The 23,028-nt window shown below is 37.9% G+C and overlaps 1 protein-coding gene across 6 annotated transcripts in view; it reads left to right on the forward strand.

Annotated features, from left to right (window-relative positions):
* DGKI (diacylglycerol kinase iota) overlaps positions 1-23,028 on the forward strand; it is a 592,236-nt gene that overhangs the window by 230,815 nt on the left and 338,393 nt on the right. For 4 of the 6 annotated variants that reach the window (XM_074193600.1, XM_074193597.1, XM_074193602.1 and 1 more), the window contains exon 4: positions 22,748-22,822. The exons of 1 other annotated variant lie outside the window; for it this stretch is intronic. In XM_074193600.1, the coding sequence (XP_074049701.1) occupies positions 22,805-22,822 (18 nt within the window). In that variant the 5' untranslated portion in view covers positions 22,748-22,804. Of the gene's footprint in view, positions 1-107; positions 1,614-22,747; positions 22,823-23,028 lie in introns of those variants that run through there. One more of the 6 variants, XM_074193599.1, reaches the window with a different exon arrangement.

The raw sequence follows: 23,028 nt of genomic DNA on the forward strand, positions 1-23,028 counted from the left end.
AGGGGAGAAGGGGGTGGAAGAAAAGTGTGTAACGTATAAATATGCAAGTGAATGAATATTGAAAAACTCATATCATATAATTGGAAAAATAAAATATAAATTAAAAATCATGGTACTAATGAGATATTAGGGCTTTTTTACTCTTGATTTTACATCATGTCCTTGACTATCCTGCCAACTCTGGTAGCTCTGGAAACTTCAGTCATAAAGGTTGGAGGAATGAATGATCTTTAGCCTTAAAAAGATTTGAAGGGAGATGTGATTCCCATCTTTAAATATTTGAAGGGTTGCCATGTGAGGAGATTAAGTGTATTTTACTTGGCTCCAGAGAGAAGAACTAGGACCAAAGGATAAGATCAGGTTTAATATCAATTGAATGGGCTGACCCAAGTACTCAATACCCTTTACTGAAATCATTCAAGTTAGGTAATACCATCATATTTTGAGTCTGCTTGAAAGGGGGATCCATAAGACCAAAGTGCTCCAGGTTAAACTTTGAAGTCCTCTTTAAATCTATGCCTGTTAATCTAGATTTGTGCCACTGATCAAAAGAGGAACCATATGAAAGTGAAGATAATTATAATAGCTGACATTTGTTTTGAGCTTTAGGATTTTCAAAATTCTTTGTATTAGTGGGAGACAGCACATTACAATAAATTTCAAATTTAAGTTCTTCCTCTGACACATTCTGGCTTTGTGACCTGTGTAGGTCATTTAACCTCTAAAAGCTTTAGGCAGCTCTCCATGACTATCAATTGTAGAGAAAGTATTCATTTGTACTGTTAGATGGAGCTTCCTCTTCTAGGCCTTCTCTATATCAATGAAATCACAGCTATAGTCCCTATTTCTTTTATATAGATGATCTCATTGGAACCTCAGAATAATTGTGTGAGGGAGATATTCTAATCATCACAGGTTTTTAGATGAGGAAACAGACCTGGATTAAGTGACTTGCCTAGTGCCACTGAGAAAGAATTCAAACCCATATCTTCCTGACTTCCAACCTAGTGTTCTGTCTGTAGCACCATGCACCTCTCCCTACTACTTGAGAAGGTTGTCCAAGAGCATTCCTTATCAGTGGTGTGACATTGGTAACATCTGTATACATGAAATAAAGGATATTGCCTATTCTCAGGGATCCTGGTCATGTTTTTTTTTTTTTTTTGAGCTCTTAGAAGTGGCTTCTAGGAACTGTGCTGGGGCAGATTTCTGTTCTATTTGAAGAAAACTCTCAACCACCTGCAGTTTCTGAAAATAAACAAGTTCCAAAGCCTGCCTGGTACAGTGCATTTTTTTCCCTTCTCTGGGATCTGAACACTAAGGCAGTACCATGTGCACAGATCCTGGGGTGTTTGTGAGGGAGAGAACTAGTTCCCAGTGTACACTGCCTTTGAAAGCTAGTTAGTGGCTTACTGCCAATCTCTGTGTTTAGTCCTGGCAGTTGGATACCACGGAGCACCAACATTGGACCCAGGCCCCAGAACATACCAAAACAAGACCCATGTGTGAACTCTCATTCTGTCAGCCTTGAATGCCAATTGTCCAGCATGGCAGACTGATGATCAACACGCCCAGATGGCAGCTTTGCTAGGCTTGGGTGCTAATTGTCAGAGGTAACATCGTGTGTCTGTGTGTGTGTGTGTGTGTGTGTGTGTGTGTGTGTGTGTGTGTGTGTGTGTATGCAGTGAAGTCCAGGAGGCAAAGCCAGTTTTCTGAGTTGTTTGGGTGCCAGCACAGAACTGTACCTCTGAGAACTGCCAAAGCCTTCTACTGCCAGTGGACTCTTCCCACTGATGGGAGTCATCAGGGAAATTAATGAATCTAGTCAATGACTTGGGGAAATAACCTTTAAAAACCAATAACAAACAGTCTGCAAAAGACCAAGTGGCACAACTTCAGTCCCAACCTCTGACTGCTTGGTTGGTGACAAAGAGTGAAGAGGAGGGGATGGCTTGTTCATATGAGCAGAAGCAAATGTGCTTCCCACATGAGTCCAGGAAAAAAATAGAACAGAATGGATTGGGGAGAAGGTACAGCTTTGGTGCTACTGTTTCATGATGGTAAAGATAGACTTTAAGCTTTTTTGGGAGGCATATAGCAAGTAAGGGTTTGAATCCAAATTTGAACTCTGGTCTTCCTGACTCCAGGGCCATTGTTCTATCTTTTATGTCACCTAACTGCCCCAGAATATAAGCTTCTTATTTTTTTGAATTTAATTTTTTACCTCAATTATTTATAAGATAATTTACAATATTCATTTTTGATTATGATTTTTAGTACCACATTTTTCTCTCTCTCTCCCTCCCTTTCCTCCCCCCCATCCCAAGACAGCAAATGATCTAATATAGGTTATACATATACACTCAGGTTAAATGTATTTACATATTTGTCATGTTGTAAAAGAAGAATCAGAACAAAATGAGAAAAAATACGAGAAAGAAAAAGCAAAAGACAAACAAAAATAGTATACTTTGGTCTACACTCAGTCTCTATATTTCTTTCTCTAGATGTGGATGACATTTTCCATAAGTCTCTTTGGAATTGTCTTTGTCCACTGCATTGTTGAGAAGAGCTAAGTCTATCATAGTTTTTCTGTTTCTGCTCACTTCACTCAGCATCAGTTCATGTAAGTCTTTCCAGGTTTTTCTGAACTCTTCCTGCTTATAGTTTCTTCCAGAAAATAGTACTCTATCACATTCATATACCACAGCTTTTTCATCCTTTCCCCAATTGATGGGCATCTCTTCAGTTTCCAATTCTTTGCTACTACAAAACGAGCTGTCATAAATATTTTTATACAGAATATAAATTTCTTGAAATTAATGATTTTTTAAAAAATTGTACACCTTGCTCTTAAGGCATGACATTTAATAAATGCTTAATAAGTGCATGTTGATTTTTATTGATTCATCTGGGATCTCAGACATTGCATTCTAATCTAGCACCAGTTCTTTTTTTTTGACTGGCCCTAGGTCAGGAAGGAAAGAAAGGAGAAAAGTATTATGGTTTGGGGGTTTTTTTCATCCTGGAATTTTTTTTTCTAGTAGATCAGCTTTAGAATGAAATTGTATAATGTGTCTGTAGCTCTTTATGTACACTAGAGAAGGATATATGATGAGTTAATATTGCTGTAGAGAGACAGTATGATGTCATGGCTAGAGGGCTGATCTCAAATACTCAGAAAGATTTGGGATCATGTTCTGTCTCTGACAACATAAATGAGACACTCACTTAGATATTGTGTGCCCAGAAAACCCTCTGAAAATGGAGATTATTATCCTTTTTTTTGTGGGGATTTTAGATTTGTCAATCCAATTAACCTATGGACTCCTCAGAATTATGTTATTAAATACATAAAATAAAAAATATATAATTATAAATGAATACAGTTAAAAAATTAAAATAATTTTAAAAATTCATGGCCCTCAAGTTAAGAACCCTAGATCTAAGACTTTATAATAAACGTACTATCACTCTATTACTGGTGTAAGTTTTCTACAATGGGAGCTAATTTTCTATTTCATGTTATATATCAGATAATTTGTCAAAAAGGTATTAAATTACATATTATTTATAGATAATATATTTATTATAGAATGTAATTCCAGATATACATATACTTCTTCACTGTCATCAGTGCCTCTCAAACTGTGAAGGTCATTTTGATCATAATGAACTAGAAAAATGGTTGCTTGGGTTTGTCACCTTTCACATTAGCTTCCCTTGGTCTCAATTTCCTCACTGTAAAATGAGGGAGTTGGATTAGATGGTCGTAAAGTTCCTTCCAGCTTCAGTTGTATAATCCTATGAAAATTTGCATGTGGGCAGGCATTAGTATTCAGGGAGAATTAAGAAAAGCCTGCAACTTAGGGTATTTGTGCATGTCTTTTTGTGAAAATCTCTTGTATTTGCATCAGTGTGCATATCTGCAGAATACCTCACTTAGCTGATTCTCAGCTATCAGTCTCAACCTACTGGAACAGCTGTGAATCCAGAAGTTTGCAAAAAGATTTGAGACCAACAGTGACAGAAATAAAAGAGAACTAAGACATTACCCAGGGCACCGCATTAAAGGAATGTGCTCATTGGCTATCTGTGACTGTGAAAAACCTTCCACTGCTCCCAAATTTAATGACTAGCAATTATATGCAACTTTAAGATTTGAAAAATACTTTATATGTTAACTTATTGAAAAAAGTGACTAAGGAAATAAAGAGATGAGACAAAAAGGAAAAAAATAGAATGTGAAGCAGAGACAATAGATGGTCAAAGCAGTTGGTTGTAGAAGCAGTGATAGATAAAATATGGAGCCAATCTGTTGACATGGACAAAAGTGACATAAGAGTACAAATGTGATCCTGAGAGAGAGAAGACCACTGAAAGGTCAATTAGATCAGCACTACATGTGGCATTAAATGTATGGGTAAGTTAATAGTTAACATTTACATAGTACTTACAAAGTACTTCATAAATATTATCTCATTTGCTTTTTACAATAGTGCTAAGAAATAGATGTTATTATGATCTCCATTTTACAGATAAGGAAACTGAGCCATTCAGAGGTTAAATAATGGTTCAGGGTCACACATAATAAGTATCTAAGGCTAGATTTGGACCAGTGTCTTACTAACTCAGGTCTAGTACTCTATTACGTTACCAATATGCCTTGGAAACACTCATTCTCTAAAGGACATCACTTTATTTTATGAGAGCCAATCTATTGAACAGCAGCGTGTGGGAAGGCAAACTAAGCTATATTCTCTTCATTAGCAATGACATGATAAAAGTATAACATCCAATATGATACAACAGTGAATGAATGGGGGCATTTCTCATGAAGCTACCATCACATCACAAAACCTAAGGAGGTCTATGTATTTCTTTGAATCTGCCCTTACATTGTAGATATATTTCTATCAAGTGGAAGTAGTTTGCTATGATCACATGTCCCAACACTGTCACAACATACTTTTTAATTGATTCAATTCTAACAAAGCAACCTTAATTTACATGCCCATCTTTGGAATATATCCTAAATTTTCAATAGGACCATTCTGTTAACCAGTCCTATTGCTATCTAAGCCAGGCTTTTTCCATTCAGCTCAGATAGGCTACTTCCTAGACTTTCAGAGGGAAGGCTTTAGTTTATTTTTCCTAGTACTCCCATTTAACTTATAAAGTTCTTGCCTCCCCTTTTCACTCTGTGATGCTATCTTTCTCTCTAAAGAAAGGTTCTGAATGCTCAACCCCACTTTTTGTGAAGTATAAAATCCCATATTTCTTAGACCATTCATAACAAAGTTTTTGCACATATCTTATTTTTTTCCTCTCAAAGAAGTGGACTTCATAATTGATACCTAATGCTGAGGTTACTTAGTCATCTCATGGTGTGGAAGGCACTTGGCAAACTATGTAAATTGTATATAAATGTGAGCCATTATTTTTATTTTCTGAGGCTGTCTCTAGCATTGGCTTCATTTATAAATTGTCTCAGAAAGTGTTCTTCAAAGTATCACAAGATTAGTGCTGTAATATACCTTAGGGATCATGTATCCCTGCCTTTCTGTTTTCCTTATGAGAAGACTGAGATAAATGAAATTAATAACTTGCCTAAAATCATACAGATCATAAGTGGAAGAATTGGAAGAAGAAAAATTCAAACTCTGTTCTTCCAGTTTTCTGGTTAGTACTTTTTCTTTTACAAGCCCTATGTCAAGGACCCCTCAGAACATAATATAACATTCCATTTGGATAGTCTATCAAATAGGTATCATTATGGTTGCAGAGAGGCAAGCCAAGCCATGCTGCAGTTCAGGAATGTAGTCTGTACACAAGCAACCAAATGTCTAAATATGGAAAATTGGGGAAAATAATATAGACAGTCTTAAGATAAAAGTCTCATATTTTAAATATATAGAAAATTTTGTCAAATTTATAAAAACATAATACATTCTCCAATTGATAAATGTTCAAAAAATATGAACAGGCAGCTTTGGGATGAAGAAAACAAATCTATATGTAGTTATATGAAAAATAAATCATTAATGATTAGAGAAATTCAAATTAAAACAACATTGAGATATCATCTCACACTTATCAGATTGACCAAAATGATAGAAAGGGAAAATGAAACATGTTGTAGGAGATATGGAAAAATTGGAATACTAATACACTGTTAATGAAACTGAACTGATCGACTTATTTTTAGAGAGCAACCTATAATTATGCCCAAAGAATTATTAAAATTATGTTATGCCTTTTGACCCAGCTAATAATACCACTATTAGGTTTTTTCTGCCAAGGTGATCAAGTTAAAAAGGAAAAACAATATATAAGTTCTAAAATATTTATAGTATCTCTCATTATGGTGGCAAAGAATTGGAAATTTAGGGGATATCATTCACTGGGGCATGACTAAATAAATTGTGGTGTATGATTGGGATGAAATACCACTGTGTTCTTAGAAATAATGAGCATTTCTGTTTTATGAAAACAAGGAAAGACTTGCATGAAATAATGAAGAGTGAAGTGAGCAGAACTGAGAGAACATTGGGTATAGTAGCAATCATATTTTTTCAAAGAATAACTATGAATGATTAAACTATTCTTTTTTTTAAAGGTTTTTGCAAGTCAAATGGGGTTAAGTGGCTTGCCCAAGGCCACACAGCTAGGTAATTGTTAGGTGTCTGAGAGTGGATTTGAACCCAGGTACTCCTGATTCCAGGGCTGGTGCTTTATCCACTACACCACCTAGCCACCCCTAAAGTATCCTTTTTTTTTTAATTTATTTTTTATTCTCATTTTGTACAAATGCTTTTTTTTACATTAATGAAATATACTTGTTTACAAGTAAACAAAATACCCCTCCCCCCATGAATATAGATAGACTTGCTTGGGCAAAATGGAAAGGGGAGAGAAAAAAAATTAAAATTAAAAAAATAATAGTAATAATTGTAGGTATGGCCAGGTGGCGCAATGGACGAAGCACCAGCCCTAGAGCCACGAACACCTGAGTCCATATCCAGCCTCGTAAACGCAATAATCACCCAGCCATGTGACATGCAAGCCACCCGATCCCCACTGCCCTGCAAAAACCAAAAAGAAGAAAAAAAAAAGACCCAAAATAAAATAAAATAGTAATAGTAGTAGGGGTGGCTGGGTGGCAGACAGAGCATTGGCCCTTGAGCCAGGAGCACCTGGGGCCGAATCCGGCCCCAGACACCCAAAGATCACCCTGCTATGTGGCCCCAGGCATGCCACCCAGCTCCACTTACCCTGCACCCTCCCCCAAATAATAATAACAAAAAATGTGCTTCAGTCTTTGTTCCCACACCATCAACTCTGTCGTGGGTGGATCACATTCTTTATGATAAGTTCATCACAAAAGTTACTTCCATATTTTTCCAACGTTGCCATTGCTGATCGCAACTCCCTCCTTTCTTATTTCTCCACTACCATGTACTATATTTTCTCTCTCCTTTCACTCTGACTCTGCTGTAGGGTCGCTGAGTGGTGCAGCAGACAGATCCCTGGTCCTGGGGCCAAGAAGCCCTGAGCCCCCATACCACCCCTTAGGCCCAGAATTCACCTGGCCCCATGGTCCTGGGCAGGCCATCCAATCCCAGCCCCTTGAAAGAAGTATAAAAGAAAATGTGTTATATCTGACCACTCTCCCCCCATGGTCCATCCTCTCCTCCTTTATTCACATCCCCACCCCTTCCCCCTGCTCCCCCCCTCCTTCCTCCAGTTGTCTATACCCCATTGAGTATATTTGCTGTTTCCTCTCCTAGCCATCTCTGATGAGAGCAAAGGTTCCCTCATTCCCCCTTGCCTCCCCCTTTCCATATCATTGCAATAGCTCGTTGTAGTAAAAAAAATCTTATTATGTGAAATATCTTGGACTATTCCCCCTCTCCTTTTTCTTTCTCCCATTCCATTTCCCTTTTTTTCCTATTGACTCCATTTTTACACCATATTTTATCTACGAATTCAGCTTTCTCCTGTGCTTCAACTATAAAAGCTCCCTCTACCTGCTCTATTAACTGAGAAGGTTCATATGAGTATTATCAGTGTCATTTTTCTATGCAGGAATACATGCAGTTCATCCTCATTAAGTCCCTCATATTTCCCCCCCTCTCCTCCAATCTCCATGCTTCACCTGAGTCCTGTATCTGAAGATCAAACCTTCTGTTCAGCTCTGGCCATTCCAAAAGGAACCTTTGAAATTCCCCTGGTTCATTGAAAGTCCATCTTTTTCCCTGGAAGAGGACATTCAGCCTTGCTGGGTAGTTCATTCTTGGCTGCATTCTAAGCTCTTTTGCCTTCCGGTATATTGTATTCCAAGCCCTATGAGCTTCCAATGTAGCTGCTGCTAAGTCCTGTGTGATCCTGACTGCAGCTCCACAATATTTGAACTGTGTCCTTCTAGCTGCTTGTAATATTTTCTCTTTGACTTGGGAGTTCTGGAACTTGGCTATAATATTCCTGGGGGTTGGTTTTTTGGGATATCTTTCTTGGGGGGGATCGGTGGATTCTCTCCATTTCTATTTTGCCCTCTCCTTCTAGAATATCAGGGCAATTTTCCTGTAATAATTCTTTGAAAATGATGCCAAGGCTCTTTTCCTGATCATGACTTTCAGATATTCCAATAATTTTTAAATTATCTTTCCTAAGTCTGTTTTCCACATCAGTTGTTTTTTCAATGAGATATTTCACATTTTCTTCTAATTTTTCCATTGTTTTGGTTTTGAAATATTGATTCCTGATTTCTGGTAAATTCATCAATCTCCCTGAATTCTATTCTTTGTCTGAAGGATTTGTTCTCCTCAGAGAGTTTTCTTATCTCTTTTTCCATCTGGCCAATTTTGCTTTTTAAAGCATTCTTCTCCTCAATAACTTTTTGAACTGTTTTATCCATTTGACCTAAGCTGTTTTTTAGCATGCTATTTTCTTCAGCATTTTTTTGGATTTCCTTGACTAAGCTGCTGACTTCATTTTCATGTTTTTCCTGCATCTCTCTCCTTTCTTTTCCCAGTTTTTCTTCCAACTCCTTCATTTCATTTTCAAAGTCTTTTTTGAGCTCTATCATAGCCTGAGCCCAATTTCTGTTTTTTCTTGGAGTCTTTAGATGCAGGAGTTTGTGCTTCCTCATCTTCAGACTGAGTATTTTGATCCTTCTTGGGCTCATTTGCAAAATATTTCTCAATGGTCTTCCTCTTGTTTCTTTGCTTGTTCATTTTCCCAGCCTAAGCCTGTTTTTTGGGGTGCTTCCTGAGCTTTTGGGATACTCCCACAAGAGTCTCAGTGTGTGAGGTTCTGTCCTCTCTCCTGGTCTGTGAATGACCATAAGCACCCCCCTCTGCCTCAGGGCCAAGGTTGGGGGGTCCTGTTGTTCTATGGGGGGGCCTAGACTGGGATCAGGGTCTGAATGTGTTCAGAGCCCCAGAGTCCTGTTCCAGGGGCAGAGGACAGAGCTGGGCAGTCTCTCTCTCTCTCTCTCTTCACTCCCCTCCCTCAGCTCAATGGGCTCATGCCCTGGGCCTCCTGCTTACCTGCTCCACCTGCTTCTTTTTCCTGGTCTAGGCTGCTGAAAGACCAAGCTACTCCCTGTGTGCCCTGGGGGCTGGGCTCCAAGTGCTCGCTCTGGCAGAGGTCCCCCACTGTTCCCCCACTTTGTGCTCAGTGCTCCCCTGGGATGCAGCTCAGGAGACTCCCCCGCTGCTGTGAGCTGTGGCTCCCAGCTCCCTGGGGCTGCCTCCGGGAGGCTGAAGTTCTATGGCTCTGGCCGGCCACCCCTCTGGCAGGCCGCCCCTCCGGCCCCGGGGAGCAGAGCCTTTCTGCTCTTTTCCAGGTTACCTTGAGTAGGAGAACTGCCTCACTGGGTCCCTTTGTGGGTTCTGTCTCTCGAAAGTTTAGTTAGAGTCCTTAGCTTATGAATTTTATCAGAGAGCTCCTAAGACTCGATCCCTTCATGTTGCCATCTTGGCTCCGCCCCGATGCAGCCTAAAGTATTCTTAATAACTATTCAAATTAACTTCAAAGGATTTATGAAGGATGATGCTATCCACCTCCTGAGGAAGAACTGATAACACTATATGTAGTATAGCTTTATATATGTATATATATATATATATATATATATATATATATATGTATGTATGTATATAAAAGTACATACCCATGTGTTTGTATTAAGTGATAGTCTTCTCTAGTGCAGGATGGGGAAGGCAGGAAGGAGACAGATTGAAATCTAAAATGTAACAAAAAATAAATGAAATTAAATTGAAAAAAAGTTGGAAATCTTTAGTGAGGTGGTTCTCAGAATGTGGTCCAAGACCATCTGGGGGTCCCCAAGACCCTTTCAAGGAGTTCAAAAGGTGAAAGTTATTTTTATAATAACACTAAGATGTTATTTGCCTATTAAAGAACTCCTCCCTTTTCTAATTTTCTTTATATACTTCAACTAAAGCAGCATATTACCACAGATTGAATGCAGAAGAAAGGAGAATCCAGTTGTCATCTGTTGAATCAATCATTAAAGAGATTTGCAGAAATGTGCAAATAGTACTGTTCTTACTAAAAATCTTTTGTTTTGGAAAGAATAATCGTTTTCATTAAAATTTCATTAATATTAACATATATGAGTTTATTATTGCAATTTTTAAATGAATTAATAAATGTTTTAAAAACTTATTTTAAATTTCTAAAATGGTAAATATAAATGAGCAGAACTCATATAAATAAAATTTCCTTGAGGTACTCAATAATTTTTAAGAGTTTAATCCTGGGGCAGCTAGGTGACAGTGGATGGAGCACCAGCCCTGGAGTCAGGAGTACCTGAGTTCAAATCTGACCTCAGACACTTAATAATTACCTAGCTGTGTGGCCTTGGGAAAGCCACTTAGCCCCATAGCCTTGCAAAAAAAAAGAGTTTAATCCTGAGATAAAAAAAAGTTTGAGAACAATTATTCTAGTCAAAGACAAAGCAGAAAAATACAAACAAATTAGTGACCAATATATGATTTATAAAGGTTTAAAAGGAAATTGAAAAAATAATCATCATGACATGAGTTCATTCATAGTATGGGGAGCTTATAACATTATCTTCAGTGCTAAACTGGTATTCACCACATCATGTAAGTGACTAAATAATACCATTTGGACCCTCTTCTATATTAGTGATTTCCAATGAAAAATTAATATGTTCCTATATGTATGACCCATTACTAAATAATAATAATGATAAAAATAATAATAAAGATTTTAAAGAGAAATGTAATAGACTGAGCTTTTGGTATTATCATTCCAGAGTGATATAAACAAGACAGATATAGCTAAAAACAACCAGTGTGTCTTGACACTGCAGATAAATATGATTTTTTTAGGACACAATTCAATTTTAAGCATAGTCTATCCATGAACAATTTTATTGACAATGAAAATGATCTATTTTTGAGGTATCTTCTTACTTCTTCCCAACAAATGGCACCAATTAAGTTTAAAGGGAATGAGGACTGCTTAATGATTCTTCATGTGTTAAGGCAGCTAACTCCCAGGAGATAAAATGCTTGGAAATTGTAATTATTTTAGAAAAAAATACTACACACATTCAAAATGCTATATTTTGTCTATTCTTTGAATGTTACCAGAGATTGTATACTTAGAAAGTTTGTAGAAAACACAAAGATGGGAGGGATAGCTTATAAATGAGTGACAGGATTAAAAAGTGCTTCAACAGAATTGATCATTCTGATGAATTGAATAAGATGACCTTTATTGAACATTAATGTAAAAGTCTTACACTGAGTTAAAAAAAATCAACTTCACTATGACAAGATTAGATGCTTAAGTCAATTCAGTCATGTTTAACTTCTTGGCAAAGACATTGGAGTGGTTTGACATTTCCTTTTCCAACTCATTTTAAGATGAGGAAACTGAAGCAAACAGGTTTAAGTGAGTTGCTCAGGGTTCCACACAGCTAATATATATCTGAGGCCAAATTTGAACTCAACGTCTTCAAGATTCCAATCCTAGTGCATTATCTACTGTACCGGAGGGTTTATTAGTGTTGACTATGATACAACAGCCAAGAAAGTTAATGTAATCTTAGACTTTATTAAGAGAAGTATAAAGCCTAAATAAGTGATTTTAATTCTTTTGTACTCTGCTCTTGTCAGAATACATATGGAGTATTGTGCTCAGTTCTGTGTACCGTATTGGAGGAGGCAGCTAGATGGCACATTGACCTAAAGTCAGAAAAACCTGAATTCAAATCAAGCCTTGTGTACTTAGTCCCTGTGTAAGTGGCAAGTCACTTAACCTCTTTTTGTCTTAGTTTCCTCATCTATAAAATGGGGAAAATAAATAGCACTGCCTCCCAGTACTGTTAGGAAAAATGAGATTGTATTATAAGACATTTTGAAAAACTTAAGGCCATATTAATGCTAGCAATTTCTAGTAGGAAGGACACCAATATGCCTAGGAGAGAGTAATGAGAATGGTGAAAATCTTTGAGTTTATGTCATATCAAAATCAAGTTGAAGGAAATGGTATTGTTTAGCTACATCTTATCATGTAAGACATACATGATAACTGGTTTTAAGTATGTGAGGAGTTAGTATAAAACTGGTAAAAATGAATGGAAAAGATTACCAGGTGGTACCAGTTGTAAAGACCATAGAGGTTCCATGAATATGAATTCACACAACTCCTAAACCAGAGGTGGAAGGTGCAACAAAGTAAGGAAGTTGGGCATAATGTGGGCTAGATTTCCTAGGGCAGTTTAGAGTTCCTTAAGAAAGTGGCAAAGTTAAGAAAAGACGGACAGTTGCAGTAGCTGCAACTGGGCTGAATCATCACCCACAGAAAGAAAGGGAAAAATCTTTAGAGGGGAATTTAACATGTTGTCTGTGTAAGGGGGGGGAGATTAGGGCAGTATCAGTGGGGGAACTAAGGAGTGGTTCACACGTGGAGTAAGGCAATGGCAAATGCACATGTCTGAAGGGTTTAACTGAACTTCAGGATCATAATTTTAATTAGTGTCCATGTGTCCTTGTGAATTTATGTACCTCAGCATCCCTTTTAGATGAGATAACTTGGAAGTGCCAGTGTTAAAATACCCTTTTGGTAAGATAGTTTTAAGATGACAATCCAGGAATACATGGGATGGGAGTCCGCAAGAGATACATACCAGGAGGCAAGATATATATGACTGATATCAGATAGCTTGGTGCATTCTTAGAGCAGGACCAGCCCCAAAAGGAAACAGATGAACTATTTTTCATGTAGTATAAGAACAGCATAAGTATTTGTTGGCATAATACTTTTCTTTGTCCAGTATTTCCTCTGCTACATTATAATATTTCTCATTGTCTAGTGTTCCCCTGCTATAAGCATTGAAACAAATTAAACTCGCTCTACTTGACCCTAGAGGGCAGAACTAGGAACATAGAGTAGAAGTTGCAAAGAGACAAATTTAGGCTACAATAAGGAAAATCTAACAATTAGATTCATTCTCACATGAAATGACTTCCTCTGGGGAAATTAGGAGCTGTCCTTTGCTGAAGATACTCAAGTGAAGTGGGAGACGACCTTTTTAAGTTAAGGTCTTTTTCCAGGTTTTAGTATGTCTGAGGCAAATGCCTATTCAGTGATTAAAGCTAGGTAAGAAATGAGGCAAAAAAAAAGTCAGTCTAGGAGGAAAAGATCCTTAGGGTCTCTGGCCAAAACAGAAATAATTTCTAATTGCACTTACTCTGAGCTATCAAAACCCAAACATTGACCCAGGGAGGCTTGGACTGGACCTATTGTTCAATCAGTGAGTGTTAGAGTGATTTAGGTTTTAGGCAGGGTCCTTAAAAAAGAAATCTAGTCTGTAAATCCCAAGATATCTTCTAAAGATTTCATAGATCAAAATTTATAACTCTTTGGGCAGAGCCCAGTCAGGTAAGGAAGGGTATAATTTCCTTTGTGGACAGAGGGAGAGAAGGGAGAAGGGAAATTGATGTCTTTGTATAACCCTATCTCACATAAATTCAATTCACCTACAAGTAATATCATCATCTTCCTGGTGTAATGGTCCTCTTTGAGGACAAAGGACAGACAAACAACAACAAATAAAAACTTCAAGTGAAGTAAGCTTCACTGCTCTTTGCTGTATATGTTATTGAGGGGAGTAGGGGTCAACAGCCAGGTGGTACAGTGGCTAGAGCAGCAGCTCTGGAGACAGGAGGACTTGAGTTCAAATTTGACCTTAGATACTTAGCTGCATGACACTGGGCAAGTCAATTAACCCTGAATGCTTCACATCCAGGGCCATCTACAGGTATCCTGATTTTCTTTTCTTTCTTTTTTTTTTTTTTAGGTTTTTTTGCAAGGCAAATGGGGTTAAGTGGCTTGCCCAAGACCACACAGCTAGGTAATTATTAAGTGTCTGAGACCGGATTTGAACCCAGGTACTCGTGACTCCAGGGCTGGTGCTTTATCCACTGCGCCACCTAGCCGCCCCAGGCATCCTGATTTTCATATCTGATCACTGGACTCAGATGACTTCAAAGGAGAAAGTGAGACTTGTGACTTAGCAGGACACCTCCTAACTCAGATTCCATTCAAGCACTTGTCATGGCATCAATTCCCTGATGGTCTTTTTCCAGAACAAAGGCCAAAACATCATCATCATCATTATCATCCTGTTGAAGGGACTATTGTTTATTTATGTTTAGAACTACATGAATTTTGAGGATCCATATCATGCTGAGATTTGCCTTTTGTTTACCAAACATCTATTAACTCCAACATGAATATTATAATAGCAATTAGAAAGACTAATCTGATGCTGATGATGTGTAGGATGGATTAGAGAAGCAGAGAGACTAAATGTAGGGACACTTGTTAGGAGGGTATAGGGAATTTGCTTTCCATTTTTAAGACCTTTGTGTTTTGAACCACTCACTAGGTTCCTATCTATCTCTTGTGAGGAAGATGTCTCTAACTCTTAGTTTATTGAGCAAAAATGATTGACATGTCTTGAGCATAAAAGTCTTTTTAAAATTTAGGTTATCAGATTGACTCACTTTCTCTGTTTTCTGTAATAACTCATCATTCAGGTGTCTCTAAGGTAATGATGCTCCAGAATTCTATCACTACCATTGTGTAATACTCAAATATACCAAATGCATAGTTAAAAGGGCACTAATAGCCCTAGAACTGAATGGGAGCTCAGAGGTCATTTGCTTAAATTTCGTCTTAGAAGAGAAAGATTCAGGGGGGTCCTGGAGTCAGGAGTACCTGAGTTCAAATCCGGCCTCAGACACTTAATAATTACCTAGGTGTAGCCTTGGGCAAGCCACTTAACCCCATTGCTTTGCAAAAAAAAAAAAACTATGAAAAAAAAAAGAAGACTCTTCTCTCCTAGTGCTCACCTGGAACTCCTGATATTTTCTTTCTTGAAATTGCTGTGGTTTGTTGAAATTATTCCTATATATAATGGATTTTAAAATTTTTATTACTTTCCTTTTTTTGGTTTTTGGTCCAGCCATGGTTTACAAATATCCTTCTGGATATTTTTCACAAATTTTTTTGACCAAGGAGTCAAAGGAAGGAGAGGAGGGCAGGATGATAGGAGTAGTAATCTTGCATTTGGGAATCTCTGGGGTTATAATATGTCATCCAAGAGAATGGTCCTGGGTCAATAGACATTCAGAGTATTATAGATGGAGAAGATGACATTTTAGAGAGAGGAGAATATAGAGGCACAAAAACATCATTTATCTATGCTCCTAGATAGATAGAACTTTCTTTTATCCAAAGAAAATAGGTGATGTAAGTGACCTATGACTGCTTGTCAGCACTGAGAACACATTGTCAGCTTCAGCTGATTTTATTTTTCATTTTCTCCAATATTAGTTTACAGATCACACCCTAATTTTTCCTCAAAGTTCAAGAACATGCCAGAGGATGTTCAACATCTCCTCTGATGGTATTTTTGATAAAATAAGGGACCCTTGGTTTCATTTGCCCTGGAGTGTAGGAGCTAGAGCAATGTCTCATGTGTACATTGTACTTATCACATTAGAGCTCAAAGTACAGGCAGTCCTGGCATCAAAGACAACCCACTTACTTATGTCTCTGACATAGAAATGATTGAGCCAGTCAGGACCCCCCCCCATCCCTGTCTGAAAATGTTCCTTCTCCTTCTCTGTCATCAATCAGTTATTTAATCAAACAAGCATTTATGGCATGCCTACTCTGTGCCAGTTACTGTGCAATAAGGAATAAAATATAAGGAATGAAAGAGTCTGAAAGAGTCTGCCTTCTTAGGGAACTCAAGATAGAGTGATTAGAATCAGTAAGACAAGTACATAGATATAGAATTAACATGGAGAAAATAAATCCAGTGAATATAAAGAGAATAAATACAAGGCAGTTAGGCAAATAGGGCACTATAAATTAGAGAAATAAATAAAGATTTCATGTAGATGACAGAGCTTGAGTTGAATCTTAAAAGAAGGGAGGCTTTCTCTAAGTGAGTGCATTCCAGATAGGAGGAATGACTGGTGAAAAGGCTTGGTAATAGGAGATGGAGTATTGTGCATGAGGAATAGAGAGAAGAAAGACTATTTGATTAGACTACAAAGTGCAGGAGGGCAAATAATGTACAAAAAGACTGGGAAGATGAATTGGTGACCATTTATGAAGGATTTCAGAATTTATCCTTCAGACAAGAGGAAGCTCCTAGAGTTTATAGATTAGCAGGTGAAATGATTAGATCAGCCCTTCAGGAAGACTTTGGCAGTTATATGGAGGATGTGCAAGAGGCAGGGAGGTCAATTGGGAAGCTTTTATAATAGTCTAGGAGAAAAATGATGAGCTCCTGAATAGAGTAACTATGGAAATAGATAAAAGGGGTTGGATTAAGAGGTTATGATATAGAAAATGGAAGAATTGGTACTTGAATAGATATATGGAGTAGAGAAGAACAGAGTTGAATATAAAGCCAAAGTAGAAGAATAGAAAAAAATTATAGTGCATTTGACAGAACTAGGGAAGCCAAGAAAAATGGGTTTTGGGGAAAATATAATGTCTCTCTTATGGACATACTGAATTTGAGGTGTCTTCTCCAACTGGATCTCCAGTCCTCAGTTTTCATCTCTTGTCTGAGTTTCCTGGTAGTAGAATTGCCTGGGAACATCAGCAAACTTCTACTGACGTCACAGTATAACAGCTACCTCCCTGACTTCCCATTACTTCTAGTGTGGTTGCTCCCTCTTACAATGCAGATCAGTAGCTATGCTGCAATTTGTAGTTTTGTTAAGTTACTTGGGGACATAACTACAACAAAATAAATGCAAGGAACAGCTACACACATCAAATCAAAAGTAAATGTTACAGATTTATAGAAATCAAGCAAGATTAGAATGAAGAAATATGAGAGCTCACCTCCAACTCACCCCTTTATGGAGTTGGGAGGCCACTGATGTTACAGATTGCTCATGCTTTTGGACATTTTCAATGTATTGATCAGTTGTGTTGATTTTTTTTTCCCTCTCTAAAAACTACATTTTTTAAATATGGTATAGAAGTGAGGCTTGAATCATGATCTTTTTTTGACTTAGAGGCCAAGTTCTATAACCACTCTGCCCCTGGTGCCATTCATCTGGTATGTAGTAGGTATCTAATAACTGGTGAGTTTAATTATATGCATACTTAACTTTTAAAAAACAACTTTCTCTAATGCTTGCCATTTCTATTTGGCTTTTGGTGCTAATTTAACACTCTAAGAATAATTTGCAAAGCTAATAATAATTATTATCATAAGTAACATTTACACAGCATTTTTAAGTTTTCCAAGTGCTCTACAATCATGTCATCTGAGCCTCACAATAACTCTGGGAGGGGTTATTATCATTTCCATTTTATCTTATTTTTCAATTATCTTATCTCTATTTTACATATGTAAAAATTGAGGCAGATAAACATAAAGATATTTGCTCTGGGTCACACAGCTAATGTCTAGGATGGAATTTGAACTCAGATCTAGATTCCAAATGCTGTGTACATTATGCTACCTAACTGCCCTGCAAATTATGGGGAACTGTATATAATCTCCTGCTGGTTTTCTTAGTTCTACTAAAACTGTCACTAGAAAGAATAACTTCAGGGTTTCTGTTTAACTCTTCCTCTCTCTAAAAAAGATATTTGCTAATTGCATGCTGTGTTTTCACTGTTAAAGAAATGAGCTTCATTAAAATTTCAAAGAACTTCGGATTGGGAAGAAACCTTAGAAATTACCTATTCTTGTCTATTAGGAATTATCTATTCTGAATGGAACATCTCCAATACCTCCAGCTTTCATGTTTATGTTTGTGTGTGTGTGTGTCTGTGTGTGTGTGTGTGTGTGTGTGTGTGTGTGTGTGTGTGTGTGTGTGTGTCTGGGAGGGGGAAAAAAGTTAAGGGAGGAATGCTATCTACTATTTTCCATTGTAAGATTATTTGTTAGGAAGTCCTCCTCCTTATATTCCACCCCCACTCACCTTAACTGAAACAGGGCTAAGGTAAGACAAGGTAAATGACTTCCTAAAGTACAGGACATGTGGGCAAAATAAGAAATACATTTTTTCTATTACTTTTTATAAATGTGTAAATTTAAATTCGGTTCCCGATAGTCTGTAGTTAGGCATCTGTTTCATGATCTCACCTGCATTAAGTCTCATGATACAATAAAGCTTCAAAGGCTGTGGTAGACCAGTAACATATTTTTCAAGCCTCATGCATAGTGGAAAATTGCCATAATAGGGTTCTACTTAGTGGATCAAACTTAGGTATGTGGGTAATTTGGAGAACTAATTAAAATAATTTGCCTATATTCATGCAGATTATGGTCTCCCTTTGCAAGTAATTTCTAAATGAAAATTTTATGTTCCTAATTTATTTTTTTCCCTTTCTGTTTCCTAGCACATTACTAGAAATCCAGAATCCCAAGGAAGCATTTCAGAAAGAGTAGCTTTGCCTTTTGTAAATAGTAAAACTAAACAGCTCTAATCATGAACAATGTACTTTCCTTATGTCACAAGGGTAACTGAATCTCATCATTTCTGAAAGTCTGAAGGGCTCAATGGAAGCAATATGGTATGTGAATGCAATGCTTCATGGAATCTTGGTGTCTTCCTGATGACAGTTCAAGTGTTCCCCTTAGATTCATAGAGTCTTTAAAATAGAGAATATTGTCCCATTTCTGATACAACTTCCAAGTTGTTGCCTTGCCTTCTGCCAAGTCCCCAGATCTCCCAGCTCAGCTGTGGCTGCTTGGTTTAATTAGTTAGTCTATTAGACATTTATTATGTGCCTACCTAGAGTGTGCCAGGGTGGTTTCAATGAGAGCAAGAGGGATTTGAAGCTGGTAAACACCAAGATATCTTTTTTAGTTTTTTTGCAAGGCAATGGGGTTAAGTGGCTTGCCCGAGACCACACAGCTAGGTCATTATTAAGCGTCTGAGGCGAAATTTGAAATCAGGTACTCCTGACTCCAGAAATGGTGCTCTATCCACTGTGCCACCTAGATGCCCCAACACCAAGATATCTTGCTAGGTTTCAGCAATCAAAATTTAAAGGGTTAAGTGACTTGCCCAGGTTACACAGCTGGTCACAGTTCTGAGGCTGCATTTGAACTCAGGATGCTGAGGAAACAGAATCTTCCTGACTAGTCAGAGGTTCTATCCACTGCACCATCTAACTGAGGGAGATATCCTGGTTTTTATAGATTGACCAACAATAGATCCCAGACCAGCCCTGGTTTGGTCATTGTTTGAGTTTGGAGTGAATCTAAATAACAATTGTGTCTGTTTTGGCTAGACAGCCTGTCCATCTTCCCCTTTCAGATTGATTTTTTTTTTTGGACTAGGTAAAAGTTCATTCTTTGCCTTATTTCTTTCTTACCTTACCTTGCATGGGTATTGCCTCACTCAGACTGAAACCTATTGAAGACCTTGGTTCTCCCAGTTTATCCATGGTCATCTCCAGTTCTCCTGATCCATGTCTTGCCATAGTTCTCAGCAATAACTATACTAGGACTTTGTACATAGTAGGAATGCAGTAAGTAACAGAGGGACTCTCCCCTTCCTCCCTTCCCCCTCCCTCCTTCCCTCCCTTCCTTCCTTCCTTCCTTCCTTCCTTCCTTCCTTCCTTCCTTCCTTCCTTCCTTCCTTCCTTCCTTCCTTCCTTCCTCCCTCCTTTCTTCCTTTCCTCCCTTCCTTCCTTTCCTCCTTCCCTCTCTCCCTCCCTCCTTCTTCCCTCCCTCCTCCTTCCTCCCTTCCCTCCCTCTCTCCTTCCTTCCTTCCTTCCTTCCTTCCTTCCTTCCTTCCTTCCTTCCTTCCTTCCTTCCTTCCTTCCTTCCTTCCTTCCTTCCTTCCTTCCTTCCTTCCAGACTACTGGTATAAAATATTGCATACATTGCTAGATATAGTCACTGGGAAGGGTTGGTTTGTTTTGTTATACTGCTGTTCTTTGTTACTAAGGAGTGTTTTAAGCAGGGGGTAAAAAGGGGGCACCTACTGGAAGTGCTTGTGGAGGAAAAAAATTTTCACTATTACATTTTTTTTTAAGTTTAATCATCTATGAGGATACATGTTGATCTCAATTTCCCTTGCAGTTTTTTCTTTTTATATAAAAGTGTCCTTCTTAATTGTAAATGTATTTTATACTTGATCCTTGACCTCCACTTGGATTGTTTCATTCTTTAGGAGTCTGTGGTTAAAAACAGAATGAATTTAAGAAAGTCAGTGCCTTGGGGTCTGTTTAGTTTTAGTTTTTTGTTAGATCAAATGCTTACTGGAGTCTTATTTTCCACCTTTGAGAAAGGCTGACCCTAAGACCTTCAGTGGCTTCCAAAGCATGGGGTGAAAGGGGTGGTACTAAATTGATACACCTTGACTCAGGGCTTCATTTGCTTTGCTCTCCTTGCAGCTGCTGCTGTTAATGAAACAGCTTTAGGCAGTGAATGCTTTTTTTTGTTGTTGTTGCTTTAAAAAAATTAAATAACTCCCCTTTTCCTCCCCTCTTTAATTGCTTTCTTGGTTTGACTCCTGGTTATGACAAGACTTCTTTATTCCTGAGGCTATAAACAAGTTCCTGTAGTCTTCCTGTCTCAGGGGCTTATTTGTGTGGCCTAGGTGTGAGATTAATTTCTATTATAACTGGCACCTAGGGCAATGAGGATGCCCAAGACCTTTTCAGGGGTCCTTGAGGTCAAAAACTATTTTTCTTAATTTTTAAAATAATTTTTTTCCTTAATAATAGTAAAAAAATTGTATTTCCCACTTCCTTTTCCAACTACCTCTCTGTGTGAGGCCCAATTTTCATCTTATACTTCAACCAAAAAAAGTTATAATAGGTTGAATGCAGAAGCAGAAATGAGATCCAGCTATTAACCCAGACAGTAAAGACATTTACAAAAATATATAAAACAATCCCTCTTTTAGAGCAGAGAGTGTCTTTTGCCTCTTTTTATATATCCAGCTTCAGGGAGGTAGGTGGATGCAGTGATTAGAGTAGCAACCCTGGAGCTAGATTTGAGCAGCAATCCTGAGTTCAAATCCAACCTCAGACATTTACTAGCTGTGTGACCTTGAGCAAGTCATTTAACCTTGATTGCCTTACATCCAGGGCCATCTTCAGTCCTCCTGGAGGAGAAGGTGAGACTGGTCACTTAGAACAGCCCTCCCCCACCACTCAAATCCAATTCATGTGCTTGTCATGGCATCACCTCCCTGAAGCCAGGGTCTTCTTCAAGAACAAAGGATAGGACCTACCTTCAGAATCTGATGAACGCTATAAAAATTATCTCTTATTTATCTTTCCCCCTTAATCCTAATTTCTCATACCAAAATAAAATCTGTAAACATATTTATCAAAAATATATTGCTAGCCTGACTGTTTGCCTTTGAGGGGAGGGGGTTGGGAAGGGAGGGTGGAAGGAAATTTTATAACTTAAAAATATACATATGGATGAAAATTTAAAAAAAGAACAAAGGCTAGGGGCAGCTAGGTGGATAGAGCATCAGACCTAGAATCAGGAGGAACTGTGTTCAAATCTGGCCTCAGACACTTAATAATTACCTAGCTTTGGGACCTTGGGCAAATCACTTTAACCCCATTGCCTTGCCAAAAAAAATCCTCCAAAAGAACAAAGGATAAACATTCTATCTCAGCATTTAGCACAGTATAATTGTTTGTTAATGAGTGTTTGTTGATTTTCCATAAAATTATTACTTATATATTTTTTAATATTTTTAAATGGATTAACAAATATTTTAAAATTTTAATCATCTTTAATTTCTGGATTTCGAGTATCAATAGGCATAAATGATATAAAAAAAATCTCTTTGGAGTCCACAGTCATTTTTTAAGTGGGTAAAGGTGTCCTCCAAACCAAAGATAACCTCCAGCCATGGGACATTGAACCAGAGAGCAGTTGAGGCATTTCACAAACACCATCCTGAATGGATGGAGCTCAAAGATCCTGCAGACCTGAACCCTGAGACTTTTGGGGGAGTAAATCCTAGATCATATATGTAAGGAGTTTCCCAGGGGTTGTCCTAGGGACTAGCATCTGGCGGTTGATATCTAGAGTCATTTATATTTATCCACAGAAGCAGTTGGGCATTTTGTTCTTGTTGGTATAAGTGTTCTTTAACTCCATAGCACCTTGAATTAATGTCTTTCACTAATGTCTCTTTTAAATTAAATGTTGTAGAAATCAGCTCTCAGGAGGAAATGTGCAGTCTGTAAAATTGTGGTCCACACGGCCTGTATGGAGCAGCTAGAGAAGGTAAGATGGTGCCACCTGCTGTCCAGCCTTGTAGAGTGCATGCATTCCAGCTTGCAAGAACCACTTCTCCAACCCTTCATGGCTCTCATGCCATTCCAGGTGTTACAAAGACATCTGCCCAATATAAAACCAAAGGGGAAGAAGCTCTATTCTGTTGAAACTATAAAAACAACCCCAAACATGCACACTTTTGGTTTTATCTATCA

Source organism: Macrotis lagotis, chromosome 7, assembly GCF_037893015.1.
Source record: "Macrotis lagotis isolate mMagLag1 chromosome 7, bilby.v1.9.chrom.fasta, whole genome shotgun sequence".
Taxonomy (NCBI): Eukaryota; Metazoa; Chordata; class Mammalia; order Peramelemorphia; family Peramelidae; genus Macrotis; species Macrotis lagotis.